Source organism: Anas platyrhynchos, chromosome 1 (genome assembly GCF_047663525.1).
Source record: "Anas platyrhynchos isolate ZD024472 breed Pekin duck chromosome 1, IASCAAS_PekinDuck_T2T, whole genome shotgun sequence".
Taxonomy (NCBI): Eukaryota; Metazoa; Chordata; class Aves; order Anseriformes; family Anatidae; genus Anas; species Anas platyrhynchos.
The window spans coordinates 144,090,208-144,115,045 of record NC_092587.1 but is presented as its reverse complement, the minus strand read 5'-3'; the positions used below and the strand labels follow the sequence as shown (position 1 = coordinate 144,115,045).

Sequence of the window (24,838 nt, the reverse complement as noted above, 5' to 3'; positions counted from 1 at the left end):
CACCTCTCAAAATCCCCCAATTTTATTATCATTAAATGATACTAGCAAGGTTAAAATGAACCATTTTGGAACCATTTTGACAGTCCCTAAAAACAGAGATCATTCCTTCTTTTTTTTTTTTTTTTTTGATAGGGCACCAAACAAACCTTACTAATTAATGACTGTCTAATGCTCCCTTCTTTAAAAGGATGTCATAAGTGAGCCTCTGAAAGGTGTAGAGTATGCTCCCACAGAGGCCACACATCTCTAAGTGATGGGGCAGGCTTTGAGGCTGAATTCATTATGGGAGTCTCATAGGGATCCATCTGTCCTGCAGCTGCAGGGAGGAACCAAAAAAGGTTGAGAACAAAGAAAATGCAGACATGAAGTATGCAGTTTTCACAAATACAATGATATTTGGATATTTGGAACTAAGCTGGGAATCTGCAGACAGACAAAAAAAAAAATCCCAAACCTGCCATTGAGACTGAATGTCAGACTGTGGGCAACAGCACCAGGAAAATGCTGAACACTTCAAAGTGAGGCAGGGCTATAGGCTGTGCTGTGGGATAGGCTTCATTGCCTTCAGACTGGCTCTCTCATCTCCTCCTGGAACACTCAGTCTTCAGATTAACTTGACACACACACACTAAACTCTTCACTGTTTGCACTGACCTGGTGGCTAACTAAAGGTTACCCTCAGCAAAAGATGTAGTTACACAATGAAGGACAAATTGTGCTGGGAAGACGGGTTTCTGTGACACTATGCAGTGACCACAGCTAAGATCCTGGAAAAGGTGCTTGGGTACCCGTGTATGGAGTGGGCTGTTCTTACTGATCAGTGGAATCAGTGGTACTGTACAAAGCTGTTAAGAGGAGTGCTCTGCATGTGCAAAGCTCATTTTGGAATGAAAAACCATTGTTTTCTTTAAGAAATGCATTTGGTTTTGGATTATTTTTTTCCCTTTGTCTGCACTCCTTCTAAACACTGACTGACAAGATTTTTTTTCCCCTGGATCTCACGGGACTCTTCTGTATCCATGCTGCGGGGCACTGAGACCATCGGGTTTGTCAGTTCTCTTCCTCCCTCTTTCTCCTAGACCTCCTTTCCACCTTTTCCTGTTTCTGACGGTGAAGAACAGAAGATCTCCACTACGCTGCTTCACCGCTCTGTAAAAAGCCTTTAAAAACTCTCAATATTACTTAATCACAGCTTTCAGTGCCCCTGCTGTCATAAAACATTATAACAATGGGCTGGCACTTCATCAATTGTAATATGCTGATATTACAGTCACAGCCGTGCTCCACGTAATTGCCCTGCTCTAGCACGGACTCCTAAGGTTTCTCGATCTTGACCAATGCCTCTCTGCCCTGGGGGCTGCAGGCAGAGTTTCGGGTCTAGCAGCTCTGCTTTCTGAAGTTACGGTTACTGACCATCCATCCGAGCAGGATTTGGCCTCTCACATACTAGGCGTGCCCTCAAATTTCCTTCCCACACACTTGAATCTATTAGGACACCCTGGATTCTTCATTATTCCCAATTTTAGACAGAACGGCACTACACTTACAACTTCCAAACAGAGATAATAGCAGTTATTAAGAATGAAGGAGCTAGCTTGAAGGCAGTACAATAAAAGAAATCTTGTTAGGACTTTGAACTCTTTACAGGTCCTACACACTTCCCAGCAAGAAGATGACTTCAGACTATGGAAATTATTAATAAAATGCTTATTTCCAGGCAGAAGGCACCTTGAGGATCATTTTGATTGTTTTGTTTTTGGTTTTTTTTCTGTAGCCAAATTAAAACATAAATTATCATCCCAGATGACTTCTACTGGACATGAAGGATGGCAACAAACTAAGAAAAAAATTGGTGTAAACTCTCCCTGACCACATCTTGTGTGTGACTCACTCTGTAAAAGTCGCCATAGTGAGCTGCAAATATTTATTGCTCATGCTATTGTAGCTTCTCTGACTGTAGGACACAGATGACACTGCAGAGACAGGAAAAAGGCTCTTTGCAGGGAGCTCTCAGGCACAGCAGGCCTGCAAGCATCCTTGCTGGACACTTTTGAGGAGCAAAGCATAAAGAAATATGTGTGAAATATGGCTGCTTGGACAACCACACATAAGGCTGAGATACGGACTTTCTAAAACACTGCCGGGAGCAGATTTATTCTGGTATCTTTGTCCAGTGTTTTGTGCCATTGCTTTGTGACACAACAGTCTTGCTCTGGAAGTTGTCCTCCCAGGCACAGAAACTCAGCATCCATGAGCAACCAGAGTGGTTTTTGGAGCTCTGGCTGCTGTGGCAAGGGCAAGTGCCCTTGTTTGGGCTCCCTCCGGAGTGCACAGCGTTGGATGCCAGGCAAAATCCCACACGCTTTGGCTGATAAACTTGCACAAGTAAAAGGCTACTGTGTGAGTTAAACTTTGCTTATTCTGCACATTTTGCCAAGATGTTGAAAACCGCTTAATGGACTTGGACAGACTCAGGGAGTGTTTTTAGATGGAAGTACTACTTGTTTAATGGATTTATTTCATAAACATTGGCATTGAGATTTTCAAAACTTCTTTGGGATTTGGCCTGCTGCTTCCCCTTAATTTTTAATGTAAAGTAACATCTGAACCTGGCAACAGTGAAATAACCATAAAACTCCACTAGCTGCACAAGCCCATTTCATACTCGGAACAAGGCCTCCATCCAACAGGATGTGGATGAAATAAGGGGCTGATGCTTATGTCTGGAGGATCTTTTCCCTTTGGCTTTACAAATCATGGCACAAGTATTATGTCCGTATCATCCAAGTGTCTCATTTGAAAACTTTAATATTACCAATTTCAAATTTATGCAGATGAAATATGTGTGTGCATGTTATGCAAATATATGCATAAAGGTACATAGTTGTACTTATTTTATATACAAATGTGTCTGTATATGAATGTATATGCATACACACATTCCTAAGTGCATTCTTCTCTCGTGGTGCTGGGTGCCTTGCTGTTGGCATTTCTTTAGAAACTTCCAGTATTGATCTTCTGACTCTATACAGCCTTTCCTCTTATTCCTTCGTGGCCGCCTGAGACAAGCTAGTGCATTGAGAACTCCAGTGAGACAACACTGTACTTGTTCCCAGCAGGCTGCTCCTCTGAGGTTCCCAGACCTTCATCCTACAGGAGCAGTAATTAAAGAGAACAGATACCTAAGGGTGGGAGAGGGATCAGGATGCTGTATGGTGTGTAGGCAGTGCAAGCACTTGCAGCCTGCATGCGAGACTAGAGCTGGGGAAAGGTGGTGCTGTGCAACAGTGCCTGGCTGGCAGAGGTCCCCTCTTCGCTCTTTCTGTAGCAAAGTTCAGGACAGTCACCTTGTACCCTCAGGAACTTGAAAGAAAAGGGAAAAAAGGATGGAATCTGGGAGAAATCCTGGTTCTCTGATTTAATCACAACAAACTGAAGAGGTCTTTACATGCTCAGAGTAGAAAAAAACTAGTCATTAACTTATGGGCGGCAGCTGGTTTCCCAATAACGGCTCCTACACATTCTGGTTTTAATATCATTGTTCTTGTCAACTGTGGGAATGCAATGTGTATTAATGATGGTTTATTCCAAATTGGTCATTGTCAGAGTTAATAATTAGGTAGTCAGGCACTAATTATCTCTGTTTTGTCTCAAGTCATTAACTAAGAAATCTGGAGAAGCGATTTTGGAGGCAGGCATCAGAGCTGCATGTAGTAGGGCTGAGGCGGGCTCTGCTGTGCCCACACAAGAGATGCTTCACCCTGGAGAGCAGCACCAGCCTACATTGATGCTGCTGTGTGGCTTTGGGATTGCTGAGCCTCTGGAGCAGAGTGGCAGCACCTCAATAAGATAGGAACACATGTGGTGCCCATCAGCTCTTTGCATGCATGGTTCATCTGTGAGGGAGGAAAGTTCTCTGTAAGCTCTCAAAGAGCAGAGAAGCTCCAACAGGGCCTCTGTGATGGCACCCTGAGCTCTTCCCCTGACCCTCTGGCTGGATGGGCACATAGTGGGAAGAAGTGGCAGGACAGATCTGTTTAGAGAACAAGAGGTCCAAGTGTTTACTCCACAAGACGTCTCGTGTAGAAATGACTTATGGAAAGTGCTCAGGACAAAGAATTCTCACTCTCAGAGACTTCAAACACAACTGAACTGTGAAAGACAGGCTGGTGACCAGTCCCTAGTGGGGTTCCCCTGGGCTCCATTATATGGCCAGTTCTTTTCAATGTTTTCATAAATGATCTGGACACAGGACTTGAATGCCTACTAAGTTTACAGATGATAATAAATTAGGAGGAACTTTTCACTCCCTTGTGGGTAGAGATTCTGTACCTGGGATGGAGCAACCCTGAATACACGTATAGACTGTGGGACAAGAGGCTGGACAGCAGCCTCTTGTCTGCTCTGGTTGACAGCAAGTTGAACATGAGCCAGCAATGTGTCCTGGCAGTCAAAAGGGCCAACTGTACCCATGGGTGCATCAAGCGCGGCAATGCTAGCTGGTCAAGGGAAAGGATTGTCCTGCTCTGCTCTGTGCTGGTGTGGCCTCACCTTGAGTACTGGGTGCCACAATGTATGGACATAAAACTGTTAGAGAGTGTCCAAAGGAGAACTATAAAGATAGTGACCGGTCTGGAGGGGAAGACGCATGAGGAGCAGCTGAGGTGCCTTGGTTTGCTCAGCCCCGAGCAGAGCAGGCTGAGGGGAGGCCTCATGGCGGCCTGCAGCTCCCTCACGAGGGGAGCGGAGGGGCAGGTGCTGAGCTCTGCTCTCTGGGGACAGCGACAGGACCCGAGGGAACGGCATGGAGCTGGGACAGGGGAGGGTCAGGCTGGGGGTTAGGGAAAGGGTCTGCACCCAGAGGGTGGTCGGGCACTGGGACAGGCTGCTCAGGGCAGTGGTCATGGCACCGAGCCTGCCAGAGTTCAAGAAGTGTTTAGACAATTCTCTCAGACATCTGGTTTGGTTTTTGGGTGGTCCTGTGTGGAGCCAGGAGTTGGACTCGATGGTCCTTATGGGTCCTTTCCAACCTGGGATATCCTATGATTCTAAGACAACCTTCCAAAAATAATCCTACAAAACAAAACAAAACAAAAAACAAAACAAAACAAAAAACAAAACAAAACAAAACAAAACCCGCTGCTCATGTGGCACTTCCAGGCCCTTCAAAGGGCTCTTTTTCTGGGGCATGGCTGAGACTGTGGAGGTGCTTCCAACCCACCAGCGGCCCCTGCCTCTCCTTGGGTATGTGCAAGATGCCTTACTGTGGTCGTCCTCTCCCATTTCCCATACACGTTGAGGAGATGACACCAGAAATGCTGGGTGAAAAGTCTTCAGCAGTTCCTGGTGTGTTTTTCTAGCTGCTCCAAATTGAATTGACTGAGACAAATGTATTCTCAGTGCCTTAGGGCAGAGCACCAAAAAATTCAGTTATTGTGGTATATTTTGTCCTTCTCATGCAAGGATTTCCAAGGTTATCCTTCCCTTGTGGGTGCAAAAATAAATGGAGGATGTGCACAGAAGCCCACACCTCCACCTGTCATGAGCTTACCTCAACATAGAGGATAGGGAAAATGCCAATCTTGTCGCCCAGCATTCCTTCTGCCCAGTTGTCATCTACCCTCCTGATGACCGTCAAGATTTCATCCTAAAATCAAAAATATACCAAATACATCATTAGATTTTTTCCACTGGATAAATTCCAGGTTTTATAGTTAGATGTAGAAATGTTCCCTGAGTCCTGGACCAGCATCCTACCCCATGCATCCCAACCACAGAGCACTGTGTCCTGCAGCTCATGCCAGCTGCCAGCAGCTCCAGGTGCATATACACAGCAGTAGGAACAGGTAACTCCTGTCTTCACTGCAGTTGTTTCTAATCCGAAGGAGAAAACATTCCAGCATAAAGCTGTGCATCCCAGTGTCTACCATGACATTTGGCTGCTGCAGAAGGAAATTCAGTGGGAAATCCCAGCAGAGCACAAGTAGACCTGGAAACCTTTTCATCAAGAAATGTGGTATAGCACAAGGTGCCCAGCAACTATCTTTCACTGCTGGTGCACTGAATGTCAGTTTTCATTAAAAATAAATAAATCAGAAGGTGAAAATGCAGAGCAAGTAAAAAGGCAAGTATAACAGTATAAAAAATGAGTTGCATTCAACTGTTGGATCAGCTTCAGTTTCAATACAAGTTAGTTTTGTAAAGCCAATGGCATTATAATACTATAGTTAATTCAAGATATATTGCAAAAAATCATAGCAGAAGATAAACTTTGATTATAAAGCAGATTAAGAAAAGCATTGGTAAAGAAGACCCATACTGTACAAAGTTTCTTTTGATAGACTAAAACCCAAAACATACCAGTCATTACAAAAGCCCACATGACTAGAAACAGACCCTGAGTGTTTCCAGTTTGGGTGGTTTAACCCATCTATAGACCTGTGCTGTCACATCTGCGTGCTCAGTTTGCCACACCAAGCAAGGCCTTGACCTAGCACCACTTTTTACAGCTGCTGCTGCTGCTGGCAGCCCTCTCTGTGGAGCATCACCTGCATGCCCAGGTCCCACTGAGACTTTCCTGTATCCGCAGGAAAGGAGTGGGCTGAGAGAAGCTGTGAAGCCAAGTTTGCTGATATGCCACTCATTCTCTCATGGCATCCAAGCCTCCTCCGTTTCTGTGCAGAAATTTGTAAGATAGAAAAAATCATTTTCCTCCAGAAAGCTGAGACGGTTCCCCGCCTTTCTCGCTTTATTTTCACCACTCAGCTAGGAAAATAAAACCACACGTATACATATGGCACACAGTCCTCTGTATAACAAGTTATCCATGTTAACTGCTGAGGTGAGGGGAGATTTATTTTTTTGCAGATAACTCTCAAACAGGAGAAAAAAAAAACAAAAAAACAAACAAACAAACAAACAACAAACTAACTTCTGATCCAAGCTGTTCAGACCATGGACTTAAATTGATAGAAAATGCTCAGAACAGCGAGGTGACGTACTTTGCTGTTTTGAGAACGTGTGCATTTTGAACATGTACACTTTCAAATAGTTTAAATGTTTCCTTTGAATTATTCATCTGAATGATCCATTTGGGGAAAGCTAAGAGAAACAGCCACAGACTGAACCTTCAGCTATTTATTACAGCTGGAAGGATGCAAAAAGAATTTGTGCATTTAATTTCCTGAAGAGAAGAATAGCATTCCCTTCCAAAGCTGTGTCTGCACGGACCATTTTTGATCTGTGTAAAGAACTGACAGTTATATGTCTCTGCAAAGTTTCCACATGCTCTTACAAAAGACCGATTATCATAAATTTAGAATCTAGGTAAAGAGGGTAAATAAAGAAAATAAAAGACTTCACTGCTTCAAGAAGCTGCTATGAGAGTTTCTACTGCCTATATTTGTTCAGCTATTTTCTTAACGTACTTTTTATAAAACCGAAAGCGTGATGAGCCTACGCTTTCACTATATGTGTATATATACATATGTATCTCATGTGTGCTTGTGTATGGGTATATATGCACACGCACATGTAAGATAAGAAACTGAGAATTTTTTTTTAACTGTAAAAGCCCTGAAGCCCTCGATTAGCCTTCATGTTAAAGGACCTGTGCAATCTTTGTCCATGGGGCACACTGGACAGGCACATGGCAGAAGAGGTGGATCCTGCTGGTCCTGCACAAGGATGGGGCAGGGAAGAGGGACCTTTGAAGGTCCCTTCCAGCTTTACTTTCTACAGACTTATAAAATCTGGAAGCATTTCCATACCCTGATTTTAGTTTGGCTCTTCCAAGTCTGGCTGTTGAATGTGGCCATATATGAGAAAATCAGATCGTCGCACGTAATGAGATATACTGACATTCAAAATGTGCATCTTTGTGGGAGAGCAAAGTGCAAATCCTTGAGAATGCTTTCCATTACAGAATTCATTTTCAGAAGGGTGTTGAAAATCTGTAAGAATTACAGCAAAGCCTGAAACATCTCTTGACATTCTTTATTAATAGAAAGTTTCTTTGAATTCACAGCCCACGACATCATTCTACACACTGGGCTGGCAAAAGCTCCAGCATGAACTGTTTTAATGCCTTAAATTAGTTGGATGGCTGTGCTACCTATAAATTCCTAGAAAGGTTCCCTAAAGGATCATGAATAGTAAAGAGCCACAGATCTCTTGGCATACCACTTAAACTTTCTGAACTCCACGATTTCACATATACTAAATTGATTCCCAGGCAGCATAAGTGAATCCAAGCCTAAAGTCTCATTTCAAAAGCCGATGGTATCCACTGTAGGTTGACAAAGATAGCTCGTGCTCTTTTTATGCCTGTTCCTAAAGTCTCTCATTATTTGCTCCCTTTTACCTGCTGAAGTCTCTCCCTATTCACCAGCGTGGGGCAGCCCTGCTCCAGCCACGCAGGACCTGCGCTTCCAGTTTATAATATTTTCCGAAAGGGAGGCAAAGATAAATCACTCAGAAAGCAATCTGACTGACAGCGAAATGAGCCCTTTTGCCGAGGAGACGGCGCAAAACTGTGTCCAACAACAGCCGTGACTCACAGCCTGATTTTTACTCTCGTCATTAACAGCCATTAACGGAGCGATACCAAGCAGATGCGTCTGCTGCTCTGCATGACGACAACCCCATCTCGAGCAGCAGGGAGATCCTGGCACTGGCAGGGTGGCACCGTGCAGTGCTCTATGCTCGTGCTGACCACTCTTGCCAGCTGGCGTGAGAGTCCCTGTTGCCATTTACCAGCATGACGGTCCCTCTGAAAAGCAAAGGCTGCTGGCGCTGCGTGCCAAGGGGCTGGGATGCTGCTCTGCAGCCAGGCACCAGTATGGGGTGTGATAACTGTAAAAGTGGCAGGGCACTTGTTAACCAGCACCGTGGGCTGGGAGCAAAAATGATGGGAAGTGAAGGAAATGGCTGATGGATTAGCAATAAGGCATGGGAAACAGTTTGTGCTACCTTGACAGGTCTGAAACTCGTCTGCCACAGGCACTCAGCCTCCAAAGTGCCACCTGAACTCCTCCACACAAATGTGGTCAAACACCAAAACAAAACTGGGCTGAATTTGGATTCTAAGGCTGGAGTAACTACATAGACAGACAGCAATGGGATTACTCCAGATTTGCATTGCTGTAGCTGAAATCCTTTTTGTACCAGAAATCCCAGCCCAAGGAAGGATGGGTCATTTTTTAAAACAAACAGCAGGAGCCCAAGTTCATACAGCGGTATCACCTAAAGAGGCATTAGAAAGCTGTGTTCAATGAGCATATCCCAAAAGTGTGCAGAGAGATGTCCTGTGGTGATAGCAAACATGCTAGTGAGAACCAGGAGCTGCCAGATTTAAATGGACCCAGGGCTAGAGGCAGTCATTACAGAGAGCAACGTAGCTGCTTGGTTTGTCTGATCCCTGCTAATCACTGAGGAAAACCACGTTAAGCTACAGATCCGGGGCGTTTTGTTTTCTTGCAGACACCGAAGAAGAGGGAACAGAGGCAGGACCCTCTGCCTTCACCTACAGCTAATTTGGGAGGGGGAACTAAGGGAGCAGTCCACACGGTGTAAGAAAACAGCAAATTTGAGTTTTGTTTGTTGGCCTGGATGCTCAGGGTGCTGGTTGCTCTTTGCCTCCCGTTTTTAAACCTACAGCCACACATACAAAAGTGTTGTCATCGATTTATCTTTGGCCTTTTCTCTGTAGAGTGCTCTGCCTGCAGGAGATGAGAATGGGTAAATGGTAGAGGCCCTCTGCAGAGGATCAGCGTGCAGCAGATTTCATTTCCTTGCAGTCCACCTCTGGGACGAGAGGACATCTAAATATTGAAAAAAGTACTAAGAGGAAAACCCAAATATCCTTCCTTTGTTTTCTTTTACTGCACTGACAGCTACTCTGTCTGCACAGTAACAAAGAGGATGAGAAAAAGCAAAGTCTAGCAAATGAGTAACAAAACAATGATACAGAAGGTGCCTATGTTTGATTTATCTTCTTACAGTTGCTCTTCAGAATAAAATTGTTCTTTATTGTATGTTTACGTATAAAACCCATTTTCTTCTTTATTGTATGTTTATATATAAAATCCAGTTATAAATGTCTGGCAGCATTAAATGAGATTTGGGACACCAACAGTTTACTCTGGTTTATATGAATGGTGACCTCATGCAACTTCTCCTACCTGAGAAAAGAGAAAATAGAGTAAATGAAATTGAGATCATGTCCGACGTCTTCAGATGCAAACTGAGACATTCAAATGACTACTACTCTGAGTGACAAATCGCATCTCCTGCAAGGCAGTGCTCGTGACTCTGTGCAGAGGAACTGACTGCATCAGCAGATGATCTGAAATCTGGGCTAAACAGGAACCTTCACCAGCACAGGTGACAGCTAAAATTAGCATTGAGAAAACCAATGAAAACATGACGGTAAAGTCCTGAGATGAAAAATAGATTATTCACTGTCAGAGAGAACAATAGGCAAGACATAAAAACAGTTACAAGGTGACAGTGCACGTAGTGGAAGGAAGAAAGCAGCAGCAGAACTGAAAGCAACCCCCCTTGGGGAAAACACAGGCGCCGGGGATAAAAGGATGCAGAGAGTAACAAGAGGGGCGAAAAAAAGGAAAATTGAGGGATGGAGACTAAAGCTACACAGCAGAGAGAAACGCTGCCTATAGGAATGGCGTTGGACAGCCAAGAAAATGAGAACTATCCGTATAAAAAGGCAGTTACTGTAAAGGGGGGATACCTAGGTATGGCATCAAACAGACCAGATACCAAAGTGGCTAAGAAAGGACCCGCTCAAACAAAAGAGACTGCAACTCTGCCATCCCGACTGAGTTGCTTGGATCAAGCAAGCGATGAATACCTCGGGCAGACAAGGAAGAGTGCTTCTCAGATAAACCTCCTCTGTACCTCTGGGCAAGGGAAACCACACGCCAGCAAATACACTTGCTGGTAGCATCTCAGAGGTAACTCCATGCTTTCTGTTAGTGCAGAGCTGCTACTTCCCACAAAGCAGCCCGTTTTCTCAGAGTTTCACAGCTCAAATCAGTCCGGGTAGTGGCAGGGTCTGCAGTGTTTACAAGCAAACGCTTTGCTCGCTATAGAGCAAAAGTGCTTACAAATCTTCTCTTAAATAAATACGAGAAAGTGTACACTCTAGGAAATTGCATTCTGCTGAGAAATGTTGCACGAGTGGAAAAGATGTTCCATTTGGTGAGAAAATTATATGCTGCAAATAATTCATTCAGCTATAATAAGTAGCCTCAAAAGAGGAGGTCAGTAAAACCCCGGTGAAGGATATTTTTATCATCTCTTTCATATTCATTTCCAGCATAACTGTTATTACTTTATGTGATACTATAACAACCACAGACAGCTGAAATAAAACAGAAAATGACAATAAGCAGGTTCTCCATGGCATTCAATGCCATAAATTAACATTAGGGGATATGCTTTATTTTACTATGGGTTTTTTGGTATCCATGAAGCCCCTCTGAGGTCATCACAAATTGCTAGGGAGGGGATGGGGGGGCAGGAAGGGAGGTGGGGGAGAAAGGGGAAACGTGACATTTTAAATCCAAAGGAAATGACAATATCTCAGTTTTCCCTCACTCCAAATGGAATTTATTAAACATTTCAGCTTTAAAAAAAAATACAACACACAGACTATTTCTTGAATGTCTGCTTTTTAATATGTTTGCGTTCTTGAAATAGGAAATGCTGTGATATACGATGATAGTGCATTTCAATTGCTAATTGCTATACGGTATGATGCAACGTACATTTTGAAGCTGAATGCCATTTTAAAACAAAATACTGAAGCATCTGATTCAATGAGGAACACTAAAGGACACATTTCCATCTGATTTTTTTTTCTGAAATTCGGTAGTTCCTGCATAACACTTTAATGCAGGTGAAATATATGCCTTTTAGACAGAAAAAATGATCTCAGAAAGTGGGTATTACGCTCTACCTGTTGTGTTTTGTGTTAATTGTGTGGTACCTGGCCCAAGCTATCTCCGTGGTGCGTCCTTCAGACAAAATGGGAGCAATTTTCAGAGGATGCTACCACAGGACTTGCTGGGGGCACTGCAGAGTGGGTTCTGCCCCTGTAGGGAGGAGGATTTGCGGGTCTGGAGATGTCGATGTACTTCAGCACGTGGCATGAGGGGGAATCCCACTTGGCAAAGGAAATCCACCCCTGCCAGCTCCCAGCATCACCTTACTAGCTGCTAGCACCACGCGTGGCCCTTCAGTCCCTGCAGTAGCAGACTGTTAAAAAAAAGCAAACACCCATTCCCCTACCTTGGTGAAGGTCAGGCAGTCCTTGTCCTGGTCTTTATCCTTTATCTCAAAGTCGTAAAGTGCTTTGCCCTGAGGTGGAGCTTGCGGGAGGGGCTTGATGCACTGGATGTAGCTGGCGGGGAAGAAGCCGTGGTTGCCATTGAGCTCCCCGTGGTACCAGTTCTCATCCACCTTCCTCCGCAGGATGATGATGTCCCCTTTGTTAAACTTGAGGTCGCCGGGCTCTTTCCCCTCATACGTATAGAGAGCTTTGCCATAGGGAAGCTGAGAAGCACTCTGGAAAAAAACAAAATACACGACAGCTTTAAGAAAACTCCAGCCAGAGATGGTTTCCTTTTCGAAGTCACTTGGAGCCAGACACAACCCGATTGCAACCAAACTACCCTGATGGCTGCAGCTCACTGCTACACAGCTCCAGACCCCAGACCCTACAGAAAAACGAAGATGTGTGTGGTAGCAGGATGGAGAAGGTGAGACACCAGAGCCAGCAGTGCGGTAGTGGAGAGGCTCGGCAGTCCCCCTGGAGCTCAGCTCAAACCCACAGCACCTCTCACACCATCGAGCACCTCCTGTCTGTTTGCACAGCGTGCTCTGGCAGCGGGATTTTGTGATGAAACAAGCAGAGCTTGGCATGCCTAGGGGTAACATTTCAGACGTTTTGACCTTCAGGGTTGCTTTGGTTTCTGCGGCACAGCAAGACAAACTAAACCAAACCAGCTTGAAGACTCACAGGGTTTTGGAAGTTGGCAAGTCGAGAATTGTTCGCGGTGTTTGTTTGAGCGATTCCAAACACTTTGGAGTTTGAAGCTTTGAGTTCAGCTTCTGATTCTGAAACCAAATACCCTCACTTCTTGCAAAATCCCCAAGTCTCCTGCTGTTCACTGAGGGCTACTGTAAACAGTTATAATAGTCATTGTTGCTTATGAATTAATGTCCCTGGGGAGAAGTGGAATAGACAGAACGCATCAAATCTTTCTTTTAGAGCTAAAAACAGCTCTGAGGCTCTCACTCTCATTAAAAGAATGAAAGAAACTTTTAAAAAATGACAGCACAAGCCTAAAAATTAAATACTTTGGTGCAACAGAAAACAGAAACCTATTCCGATGGAAACTACGCCATTGTGTGAAGAGCTCATGCCAGGGTTCACTTTGGCCTGGTGCAAGATCGTCTCACCCTGGCTGTGACTGCACAGAGGCTGTTTTGGGGGGACTGCCAGCTTACACAGCCCTTGCCTGGCCCTCCCTGGGGACTTGCTGCCCTTCCTGCTGAATGTCACGGTGCAGGGAGGAGCGGTGGGGACAGGTAGCTCTGCAATGGCAGAGTGACCCATGCTGGTGGGGGAAAAGTGCATAGCTGCATTACCCGGTGACATCTCTTATTTTATTTAGCTCGATCTGAGAGTCAGCTTGCCAGACTCAGCACAAATGTGTAGCAGCATGTACAGCAGGGAACGGCAAAGGGGTTTTGTAAAGTCAGCCTTTCTCAAGCGTCTTTCATTCTGAGATGTGGTTCCAAAAATGACATGTTTTTCTGCTCTCCCCTGCTCTGGTCACTGGCTGTGAATAGGGTGTCCTACAGGGACAGCGAAAAACTAAAAGGTATGTTCACTAAAACACGCTGGTATTCCCAGGGTGTATTTTGCACCTGTACTTCTGGATGATGCTCATATGCATTGGAAGACTGATCTGATGCTTTCATGAGGGAGAAGGTGCAATGGCATGGCAGAAACACTCAATTTCTCCACCCCAACCAGAAAATGCAATGCTAGAAATTCTTTAGAGCTTTATTAGAGCAGCAAGCAGAGAGATTATTGGGCCCTGGTGGGAGAATTAAACTGATGTGGGGCAGTTTTTATGCCCTACATCCTCACCATCCTGCCGGAGGAGCAGAAGCAGCAGCGCACTGTCTGCAGTGCCAGGTGCAGGGCAGGCACCACACTGATCAAAAAGGAGGTGTTTGGTCTTCATCCATGGGCATTAAATTACTCTTTTTATTAGGAAGGGATCAAATACCTGTACAGGTTTGGGAATGGGTGTGCAACAGGTCTTCTTGCCTGCATCAGCCACCGAGCCAGTCAGGTAGGCGCAGCCATAGGGAGCGCTGCCTGTGCTGCCTGCATGAGGATTTGTTTTCTCGGACATGTCCCCAGCTGTCTCTGCTTTATTGTTCCTCTCATTTCCCTCTGTATTCTTTTTGCTTTTGGTGTGTACGAATGAAGGTACCCACTTAAAGACCAATATTTCGGAAGCACCTTCAAACATTACAAAAAGCAAAGAAGAAAAAAAAAAAACACACAGAGAAATTCTACAGCCAGCTAACAAAACATGCATCAAACAGTCTCTGCCAAATCAGTGGCAGCATCCTACTGATATTTTTTCTCTCTGCCAGGATGGTTATTTCCCTTGACACCAAAGCTTTGCTTCTCTTCCCAGCATTTTAAAATTAGGCATACGATACCACCAAGCCGCTTAGGCCAAGGCATGGACTTCATTACCTATTTTAAACTATAAAAAAAAAAAAAAGCTGAAAGAAAGACTATGGAGCTTTGTAGTAATTTAGAAATAAAAGATTCATTGCCTTAACTCATGCTGGGAGAAGACAATTTATCAAGCACGGAGCGAGCCTTCTGCCAGGTGTGCGCTGAACCACTGCTGATCCAGGCGCGAGCCTGGCAAGCACGCACCGGATCACCTGCCCAAGACGGGGCCTTCCTATACGGAGATCTCTGTAGCAAGCCAAGGTCAAATCGCTTTCTTTACTTTTTAACCCCTTTCTCTTCCCAAGCCTCATTTCTGCTGTGTTAAAAATGCACAGCCCCCAGAGGCACAGAAAAGGAAACCAGATTTTATTTGGACTTGCATGTCATCAATGAAATCCTCACGCAACGTGTGCTGGGCTTTTTGTCTAATTAATTGAGCTGGCTGAAAAGTTGTAAAGTTATTCAGGTGCTTTTTTATTCCTTAACCTGATAAAAAAAAAAAAAAAGGCTTTTAAGGAAAGCAATCAAACTGCAGCACAACAATGTTGATCTGAAATCTGGCTTTGTGTTTTTTTTTAGAAACCCTAATGGGGCATCCCAGGGAATTTGCAGTTTAGGTGCTCCTGTTGCCGTGTTCCTGTTTTTTTCTTTTTTCTATAGCCTTAGTTATGGACCATGTCATCTGGCTGGGGACTGTCCTGCGCAGGCGAGGTGTGCATATATAAGGTACTGAACCTACAGCTACCATTGAGAAGGTACTTCTGAAATGAAATGTTTCCATTATCAGCCAAAGCTTTTCTAATTCTGAGCCACAGTTTTTAAAAAATAAAAAATAACCTGTAAAGTTTTTTTTTGTTTTTTTTTTTTTTTTAATAAAAATGTTGGTTAGTGAAAAAGACACCCTCCCATTGAAAAATAGCTATAATTGAGACTTTTCCCAGTCTTTCTGTAAGGTCACAAGTGCTCATTTTGATTTACACACCCCGGGTAAAGCTTGTGTTTACCTCTGCCCAGGCAGAGGTGAAAATAACAGTCCTCTAAATGTTTTCAAATAAAGCTGCTTTTCCCTTTCTAAAGCTCTAAGTGCATGCACCAATCAATCTCGGAGAGGAATTCAACATTGCAATTACTGAAGAAAAACAAAATAAACCCTTGAAGCTTTCTCAGTGATATTTTTCTGGCCTGAAGGTCCTGATTTCAGCAGACTTTCAGTCAATGAATATTTTATTTTGTTCCAATGCATTCTGATCCCTTAGCAGCAATTTTGGGGTGTTTCGCTATTATCATCCCTGCTTTTGGTTAATCCATATGTGCCTGGCAGGCTGGATTCAGAAAGTGCCTCCTCACCTGAAATGAGGGATCATTAAGCACGTTTCAGAAACAGATGAAAAATGACTGCTGCTGCTCTTCAGTAGTTGTAACATCACACCCCGTCAAGTGCTGGGTCATTCCTAGAAATCTTTGCATGATCCTGTGATTGTTTGGAAGCCAGTGGCTCCCAAATTAAATGGCCTCCATCTCTGACCGCATGCTAAGAAATCGATTTGCCCCCTTGGCTTATGGTTAGGTTAACTGGAATTCAGCTAGGATGCCTATTAAATTTCAGTACTCCATGTGGGTGTGTATAGAAATGAAGAACGCAAGAAAGAAAGGAAGGAAGGAAGGAAGGGATGAAGTCACAGTCAATGGCAAGGGCCAGTTTCTATTCCCCTGCCAGAAAATGCTCGTTGGCACAGTGCTGAATTCTGCCAAAGGTTTCTTTTCTCCTTCAGCAATCAATACTGACGTAAAAGCCTGAAGCGTTAATATGCTGAAAACCCCCCTCGCAGAAGACTTAATGATATGTTGGCAACTCAATCATTCCGCATTTGTGTTTCAGCAATGTCAAATGGCAGCAGTTAAGCAGAAACCTGCTGGCAAATTGACAAACAACAGCCATGAAGCAATTAAGTGGCAACGCTGGAGAATTTTTCATTACATATCCCGAAGAACAAAAGGCAGGGAGAAAAAAAACTCACAAACACGCTTGTTTCCAATAAATTCTCCCAGTAGAAAGCTTTGTAGAGTGTGAGCTGCTCTAGGTAGAGAAGGTCTCGAGTTGTCAAAAGTTACAGAAAAGAGAGGTTTTCTCAACATGCTTGAAAGCAACATGAGCTCCAAGCCTCAATTAGGCAGAGCGTACACCAAAGACAGCATCAAGACCCCATGTACAAAATCATCAGAGAGGCTGGGCAGATTTGCTTGCTCACAAACACACAACAGGAAAGTACAAGACCAATGCTCAGCACCAGTACATTGCATTATCCCTTTTGTTATCCCCTCTATTATGCCCCTCTGCTGTATCTCTGTGGGTCTCAGTCATAGCCAAAGCCAGTGGTAAAGCAGGAGTAGATGAAACCAAACAGCCCCAAAACACACTGCTGTAGCAGCCTGCTAGCAGCACTACCAGGGGCAGAACATTTTTTTAGACTGTGCTTCATAGCCATTTTAGCAAAATACACTGGTATGTTACTTGGTGCAGTTCTTCAAGTGTCTCCAACATCTCCATATCCCCTGCCCTCCAAATACATTTATGAAGAGTCTGTTCCTTCGAGTGAATGAATGTGAATTTATCACTTTCAGGAAGTATCACCAAGTGCAAACTTCAAAACAAATCAAAGGCCTACGCAGAAGAAAAGAGACAGAAAGGAAAAAAAGTCATGAAAAGCACGTGCATCTGAGTGGTAATCTATAATTAAACACAAACCACCAGCATAAGGCATAAATAATAATTAAAATACACATTGTTAATTTTTTGCCTCATTTACTCTGAAGCATCACACGAATCTCAGTCGACACAGAGGTTCGGTGGCGACACATGGGACTGTGTTTCTGCCTTCCAACGGGTTGGAGGCTCCCCATGAGGAGGTTGGGTGACCACTTCAGCATGTGGTCTCCTGCCTTGCAGAGAAAATCACCTCAGCTGTGGTAGAGAGGACAGGGACTGTGGTGGAGAGTTCAGAGCAGTCAGCACTAAATACAACAGTTTGGTCACAGTGGTGGTGGCAGCTTTGTCTGCCAGGCTGGGCAAGGGACAAGGCAGTGGGGCAGCAGGGACCAAGCACTGTCACCTTGCTCCTTGCCATCAACTCCACAGACCCATCCTCTCTGTGCTACCTACAGTCACTGCATCTTGCAAGAGTAACACATCTCAGTAGCCTACAGACACATGGGGACTTTGTGGCCAAGTCCAGGATTGAACTAAATCTCCTAAATCCCTGACCATTGCCCTTAACCACAGAAACCATGAACCATTCAGGCAAAGGTCTCGCTCATAGACTGGACAGGGCACTGATCCCTTCTGCTGCTTCTGCAAATGGGGAGCACCAGCATATGACAAGAACTTTTACCTCCTTTTTGGATACAGAAAATGAGGCAGGGAAGGCATGGGGGGAGAAGCAGGGGGAGTGAAAGGCATGGGAAGCATTAACAGGCTTGTCCAAGCTCACTTGCAACCTCTGCAGCTGTTCCATGGACCACACGACAATTTGTGGCACATGCACCTCTGCCCCTGCTTCACAGATTTTACATATCAACATCTATAAAATACCTAAAGAGAGGGTGCAGAGAGGACAGAGCCAGGCTCTTGTCAGAGCTGCCCAGTGCCAGAACAAGAAGCAATGGACACAAAAAGGCGCCCAGGAGCCCTGGCACAGGCTGCCCAGAGAGGCTGTGGGGTCTCCTCCTTGGAGGCCTTCCAAAGCCGCCTGGAGATGGGCCTGGGCAGCTTGCGCTAGGTGGCCCTGCTGGGGCAGGGCTGGGGCCTGGTGGCCTCCACAGGGCCCTGACAGCCTCAGCCATCTTGTGACTGTGGTTCTGTGATTCTGTAAACAGGGCAGAAAGCAAAAAAAAAAAATGCAATCAAATGAAGAAACTAAGGGGGACAGGGCAGACTTCAGCTAATGCAGGTATACCTAATGTTACCACCATAAGATCTGTGACCCACAGAGTTTTAAGTGGCTTCTGGAGGAGCCTTCAGGATGACTGATCACAAACTATCATTACGTCTCATAGCAAAGACTCTTAAAATGTTTTGTATGAGATGGTTTATCTTACATAAGGCCATTGCCCCTGGGTCACCTGACTTGACAGAGCGTGTCCGTGACACAGCCTCACTTACCTTCACACAACGTTAGTAATAGGAAAATTAATCAAAGAGAATCTAATATTGCACAAAGTAGCAAAGAGGAAAGCCAGCAATGTCAGCTCAGTGTGAACCATTGGTAAGAGCCTGAAAACCACAATTTGAAGGCTCAACCCTTAAAAAATCATCTTTGTGACAAAAAGTAGTTAAGCTGACAATAAAAGCTGCAGCATGAAGAATGAAAGCTGAGTGTAATCCTTTATATACCCTGTGCAGCGTCATGCATATTTACTGTGACTATTATTAATAAATCAAGATACAAATAAAACTTCTTAATTAAAGCCCTACTGTTTCCTTTAACCAAGGACTTAGTCATATGCCATTAGGCCCTGATCCTGGCTGATGATGCTGCAGAGCACTGCAGTCCCTGTGACATCTGAGGACACACACAGACAACATAAACTTGAGCACTAGGCACAGCTCCTACCTAGAGCAGGAGGTGAAATGTTTCTCTGAAACTATTTGAAGGTGCTGGGAGGTCTTGGGAACATTTCAGGGGTTGTCTTCATACTCAGAGAAGTGCTCAGGCAGTTTAGGAGCCTATCTCCCATTTCCAGGAGTGTCTTTTGCAGTTAGCATGAAGATACTGTGGGAAACGCTCAGCAGATAGAGACAAAATGAATGTGAGGCAGTAGAGCACGACTCTAGCCCAACAGCTAACCCAAAGAACAGGAAAGCAATGATCATTGCATCAGAAGAGCAAAGGATGGTTTTAGACTTCTTTAGTGACAGGTTAACAGAACAAATACTGCTTTTTAAAAAGAGAAAAAAAAATAAAAAAACATCTTCTAGGTTGTTTTGTAGTTTATACAGTAAGCCGGCCCAACTTGCATTTTACCTTATAAGGTCCACCTTGGTATACACCAAGAGTCAAAAATCTTTCAGACTTTTCCTTGGCAAACACAGTCAATGCCTGCAGCACAACTGCGAAAGAAACAGCAGGCTTTCTGTTGCACAGCTTGTCAAATAGGTACATTTAGGATCCTCTGCTTTACCAAAATAAGAGCTGGGTTTTTATGATGCAACACCATCTCTCTTAGGAAGTTTAAAAACTTGCCTGCAAGAATGTCCCGTGCTGAGCTCATCTGATTTCATAAGCACAGCGAGAATAACTTCACACGTCCTGCACATCTCATGCTATTTTGGCCAATCACTCGGTATCTATCAATATTTACACATCCAAAGATCTCTTTTGCCTAGTAACGCATTGTTTAAAGTGAAGTCTTTTCAAACTACGTGCATTTCTGTTAAACACCATGTGATTACGAGGGTCAGGTTAGATTTCTAGCAGTGCATTCGCAGCTATTGCTGCTCAGAGGATCTGTGGGTAACATCAGCCAGCTGTTTAACCATGTCAGAACAAAGTCTCTCATGCTCTGCAAAACCTGAAACTTTCCAGATTCTGTGTTCCTTAAGAAGTTGTACTGTCAACACAGTGCTGGCATTGTAGGTCCGATTCTGTTTTTGGTTAAATCACTTTAATCCAGTTAATCTTGATGAAGCAGCATGGATGTATAGAAAATTCCAACGCAGTATAGAGCTTTATCTTACGTGTAATCTCCTCTGAAACAAAGCTGAATGGCTGGCAGCCTCTACCAAGGGAAATATTTTGTGATTTTTCACATGCTGGTGATTGCCTTTGCAAAGCCTAGGTACAGTCTGAGAGACTGCTTTTACCTTTCAGGCAGAAATCTGTCACTGGATCCTATGTCTTACCTATCACCCTGCGCCCGAGTCCTAGTGTAACATGCTACATGCTGGCATTTCAGAGCAGAAGCTGGTCTGAGTAAGCCTGGATGACAGCTGGGAGGACACAGACCAAGCATGAAGTGTGACCCTGAGACTGGCAGCATCGGGGCTGACTGCCTCCCCCAGGACCTGGCTACCACACTTGTCCTTGGGGAGGAACACAGCAACTGGCAGTGGGTTAACGCAGGGGGAAGCAAACACCAGAAAGAAATCTGCTGCTGTGACTTAACGGGCAACCTCATTGCAGTGTGGTGCTTGCACAGGTCAAAGAGAAAAGACAGCAAAATTGGATATGTCTATGTCTATGTTGTATATTTGTGCCTTAGAGCAGAGATGCTATAAACCAAGGCGAAGCTCCCCTGAGGCTACAGCAAAATGCAAAGCAAAACTGTCTATTCAAGGCACTACAGCAGCTCCATATTTAAGGCTGCTCGTGTTCTCCATTCAAGGTGTGCCTTAAATCCTTTAAACAAACACGAAATCTCACGCTGATCGCTCCCCAGATGACACCGCTTCAGGCAGGACCACAAGCTGGTTTTCCCAGCTGCCTGCCAGAGCCTGGCCCTGGCTGGTTTCTTTTGGTAAATGAAAGGAGTTAAGTCAGGCTGCCGTGCAGTTTTGAGAGTCGTATGTTTTTTCAGGCTCCTTCACCTCCACAACGGCAGAATTTACTGCCTTGGAATTTTACACAATTCTTTATGCCGTAGGTCACTGCAAGAAAAAAAAACAACATTGTGGAGAAAACTCTAAAAGCGTTGCCTGAAAGCCCATAGCACGCAACTCTGCTGCAACTGCTTTATTTGATCTTTCCTGGTGGAAGCTGACAAAGCACGGGACAGCTTACATTTTCCAGTGGTGCCTTTGTAACTTTGCCACCCAGCCCGATACCTTCGGCTTGCTTTCCAGCCTTTCCACGTCTTTCTTCTTGGCTCCCTGCCTTGTGACTCAACCGTTTCCTCGGCAGCAACCCTTTCCCACCTCCGCCCCGGAGAGGACTTCATGGTCCAGCTCTGCTGCAGCTCCTCGGAGCTGGGTTCCCTCTTGAGGGACACCAGGCTGGGGCACCCTGCTTTGGCAGGACCACTGGAAGGGGAAAAGGGTAGGGAAAGGCCTGGAGATGGATCTGCCCCAGACAGGAGCAGGCAGCTGTGGTGCAGAGGAAGGCATTTTCCATCTGGCGAAGCTCCCAGAGCTCAACAGAGGGAGCCCCACTCCGGCGAATCTCACCGGGCCTGCTGCGGGTCGGGAGCGGGCCTCAGGTTTTCTAACATAAATACATGCACACCAGGAAAATCTTTCTCCTCTCTGCCTCCCCCGCTCCGCGTTAACTTGAGGGTTGCGCAAAAAGCTTCTGCTATCATTTCAATCACCAAAAATCAAGAAAATCAGCGGCTGAAATGACGCAAGCCACTTCATCAGCCTCGGCTCACAGGCTCCAGCACCCAAACAGCCTGTGACAGCTCAGGGGAGTCTGCTGGCAGCAGAATGCAAAACAAACCCTAAAAACTTAAAAACAAATTATTTTTTAAAAATCTGAGGTAAAACAGGGTTGATCAGGAGCCACGGTAGGGTCTGAGAAGTTTCTGAGGGTGTCAGTATTACAAGGTCTGAAGGGGGGCCCTGGGATGGTGAACAGGGCAGCAAGCAGAGCCACGGCAGGGCTCTACATACGGGAGAGGCTGGGGAAGACAAATGGCCACAAAAAACCCTCTAATATGACAATATGGCAATGAGATGAAAAAATGGGAAAGCAGCTTTAACTCTTACTTCAGATGAAGGGAAGGAACAGAAATTCCTATTGAAAGCCCGAGGCTGGTTTATGATAAACAGGTGTGGTGCTCGGGACCGAACTATTTCTGCTGTATTTTCCTCATTGCATGTGACCACAGAGCGGAATCCTGCACTACAAAGCCGAAAATACATCCTCTTGCTTTCCTCTTACGCCAAGTTTTAGCAAGGCAGCTTTAAAATACATGCTCTGTGAGGACTTTCTGAAGTGGTATTAACAGTTTCATAAATACTGTATTACCTGAACAGGGCCTTCACTGGCTTGACAGGGCATTTGATGAATGCGCCACTGGCTGCATACACAGTGGAGCTAAAGAACATGTTTCCTTGGTAGCTCGGTTGTACACTTCAATAGGTGGATAAATTCCCATGTCACCAGAGAATATTTACAACTGAATCTTATTTATCAATAGCGTACCCTTACCAACAGCCCACACAAATCCTGTTACACAAAACCCTCCACGGCTCTTTTTTTTCACGCTTACATTAAAACCGCGGAGGTTTCTTCTGCACCGAGGCAGGCTTTGTGAGAAGAAACTGCATCAGGAGATGCTAACACTGAAACATTCTTGGCTCGGTGTCAGCGGGAGAGGAGTTAGCTCATCCACATCTGTGTGAGCAGCCTCCTCATCCCTCCGCTGTCAGGGACCTTCTCAAACGAGAGCACATCGGGTCCCACCATGCTCAGGTCGTCCCAAGGAATGAACGCGCCAACCCCCTTGCCAGGAATTTAAGGGAGATTATTTCCCCCCCTGTTTGCTGCGGTTAGTAATATTAAAATATCTGGTATCCATTAAGTATAAAAACCACATGCTTTTTAAATCACGGAGTTGCAGCTTTGTTTATTGAAAGGGACACTGTGGTTATTATTATTGCCCCCAAAAAGGACCTTTTTGGGGAGATTTCTGCCTGCTCCCTGCCCCCTGCACCTTGCCCCTGCAGCACCTGCCAGCTTTGTCCTCCCATCCAGGTCCCTCGCCCCGAAATGATTCATTAGCTGCAATCCACCGACACGCGCTCTCCTCACAAAGACGATTAGGAATCGCTTTCAAGCCCAAATCATGCTGACAGCACAGACAGGCACCTTCCCGCACACACACACGAGCCAGCTTACAGCCAAAAGGACTTTAATCAGCTCCTGCTTTGATAAGCACTGGGCAGTGGTACCGTGGCCTCACTGTGCAGAGGAGGCCAAAAGGCATCTTGCACCCCAGCACCTCCAGGTGTTGCCTCCTCTGCAGCAGGAAGGGTCCCCCATCGTGCAGGGCTCCCATTAGGAGCAGCTGAGCTCCTCCAACAAACCCCTGTGTGTTTTGATGTTACGGAGTAACAGGAGTCAGAGCAGACAAGGAAAACATCAAGGAAGATACAAGGCTTCAGAATGCAAATCACACTTTTATGTCATCCTCCCGAATCCCCTTAGGGGGGAGGAAAGTTGATTATCTGCAGAATATGGGTCACAGTTATGCCTCAAGGATCTTTTGGAGCTTTGACTGCTGCTGACATACTACGGGGCTCCTTGGTGCCTTTTCAGGTTAATGCTTTCAAAGTGCTGTCCCTGTGCATAATAATAATAATAACACCGCTAAAAAAAATTAATTTCCTGCACCTACTTCCCAGAAGTTTCTCTCACACTGAATGTAATTGATACTTCCTTCTGCACTCTGAGGCATGATTAAAATGAAGGCTACACATGTTTGGAAGCACCGTGGATTTTGAACTCTGCGTGGTTTCTAATTAAAGTGATGCACACAGGATGCTCTTGCTATGTTTCACTCCTCTGTATGGCTATTATGGCTACATACATTTCATCAGGAGTCAAAAGAATATCCTCTACCTCTCATAATAGAATCCTGATCTAGACTGGATAATCACCAGTCATTGATTTAGGTGAAGAATGTCTTTAGGAAAGGAAAAAAAAAAAAAAAAAAAAAGGCTTGCGATGCTACTAGCCCTCTGACACAGGCACGGATATTAATGACTGAAGTGTTTGAATTTCTGGCTAACCTGGAGTGTATGCTGCCCAATGTTAAGCACTGGTGCTAATGAGGTGCAAGGAAAAAAAAAGAAAAAAGAGAAAAAAAACACACACACACAATCAGCTAGAACAAAATCCCCATAATCTGCAAGGATGCAAACAAGTGATTAAGCAGCAGCACTGCTGTCTGAGTGTTAAGGTCTCTGCCACTACAGCCTGAATACTTGTTTTTAGGATTGCCTCTTCTCCAAGGTAAAGTGCATCAGAAGACCTGTTACACTCTCAATCATATGTCTGAGTTTTGCAATCCATCTTAGCATGTTATTGACGTTATTTGACATATTCCTCT

General features: G+C 44.9%; 1 protein-coding gene across 1 annotated transcript in view; it reads right to left on the bottom strand.

The window, feature by feature from the left end:
• The window catches only part of SH3RF3 (SH3 domain containing ring finger 3), a 232,664-nt gene that overhangs the window by 71,353 nt on the left and 136,473 nt on the right, over positions 1-24,838 (bottom strand). The window contains exons 2-3 of the mRNA XM_027444954.3: positions 12,313-12,588; positions 5,552-5,647 (exon numbers count right to left, since the gene is read on the bottom strand). Of these exons, the coding sequence (XP_027300755.3) occupies positions 5,552-5,647; positions 12,313-12,588 (372 nt within the window). The remainder of the gene's footprint in view (positions 1-5,551; positions 5,648-12,312; positions 12,589-24,838) is intronic.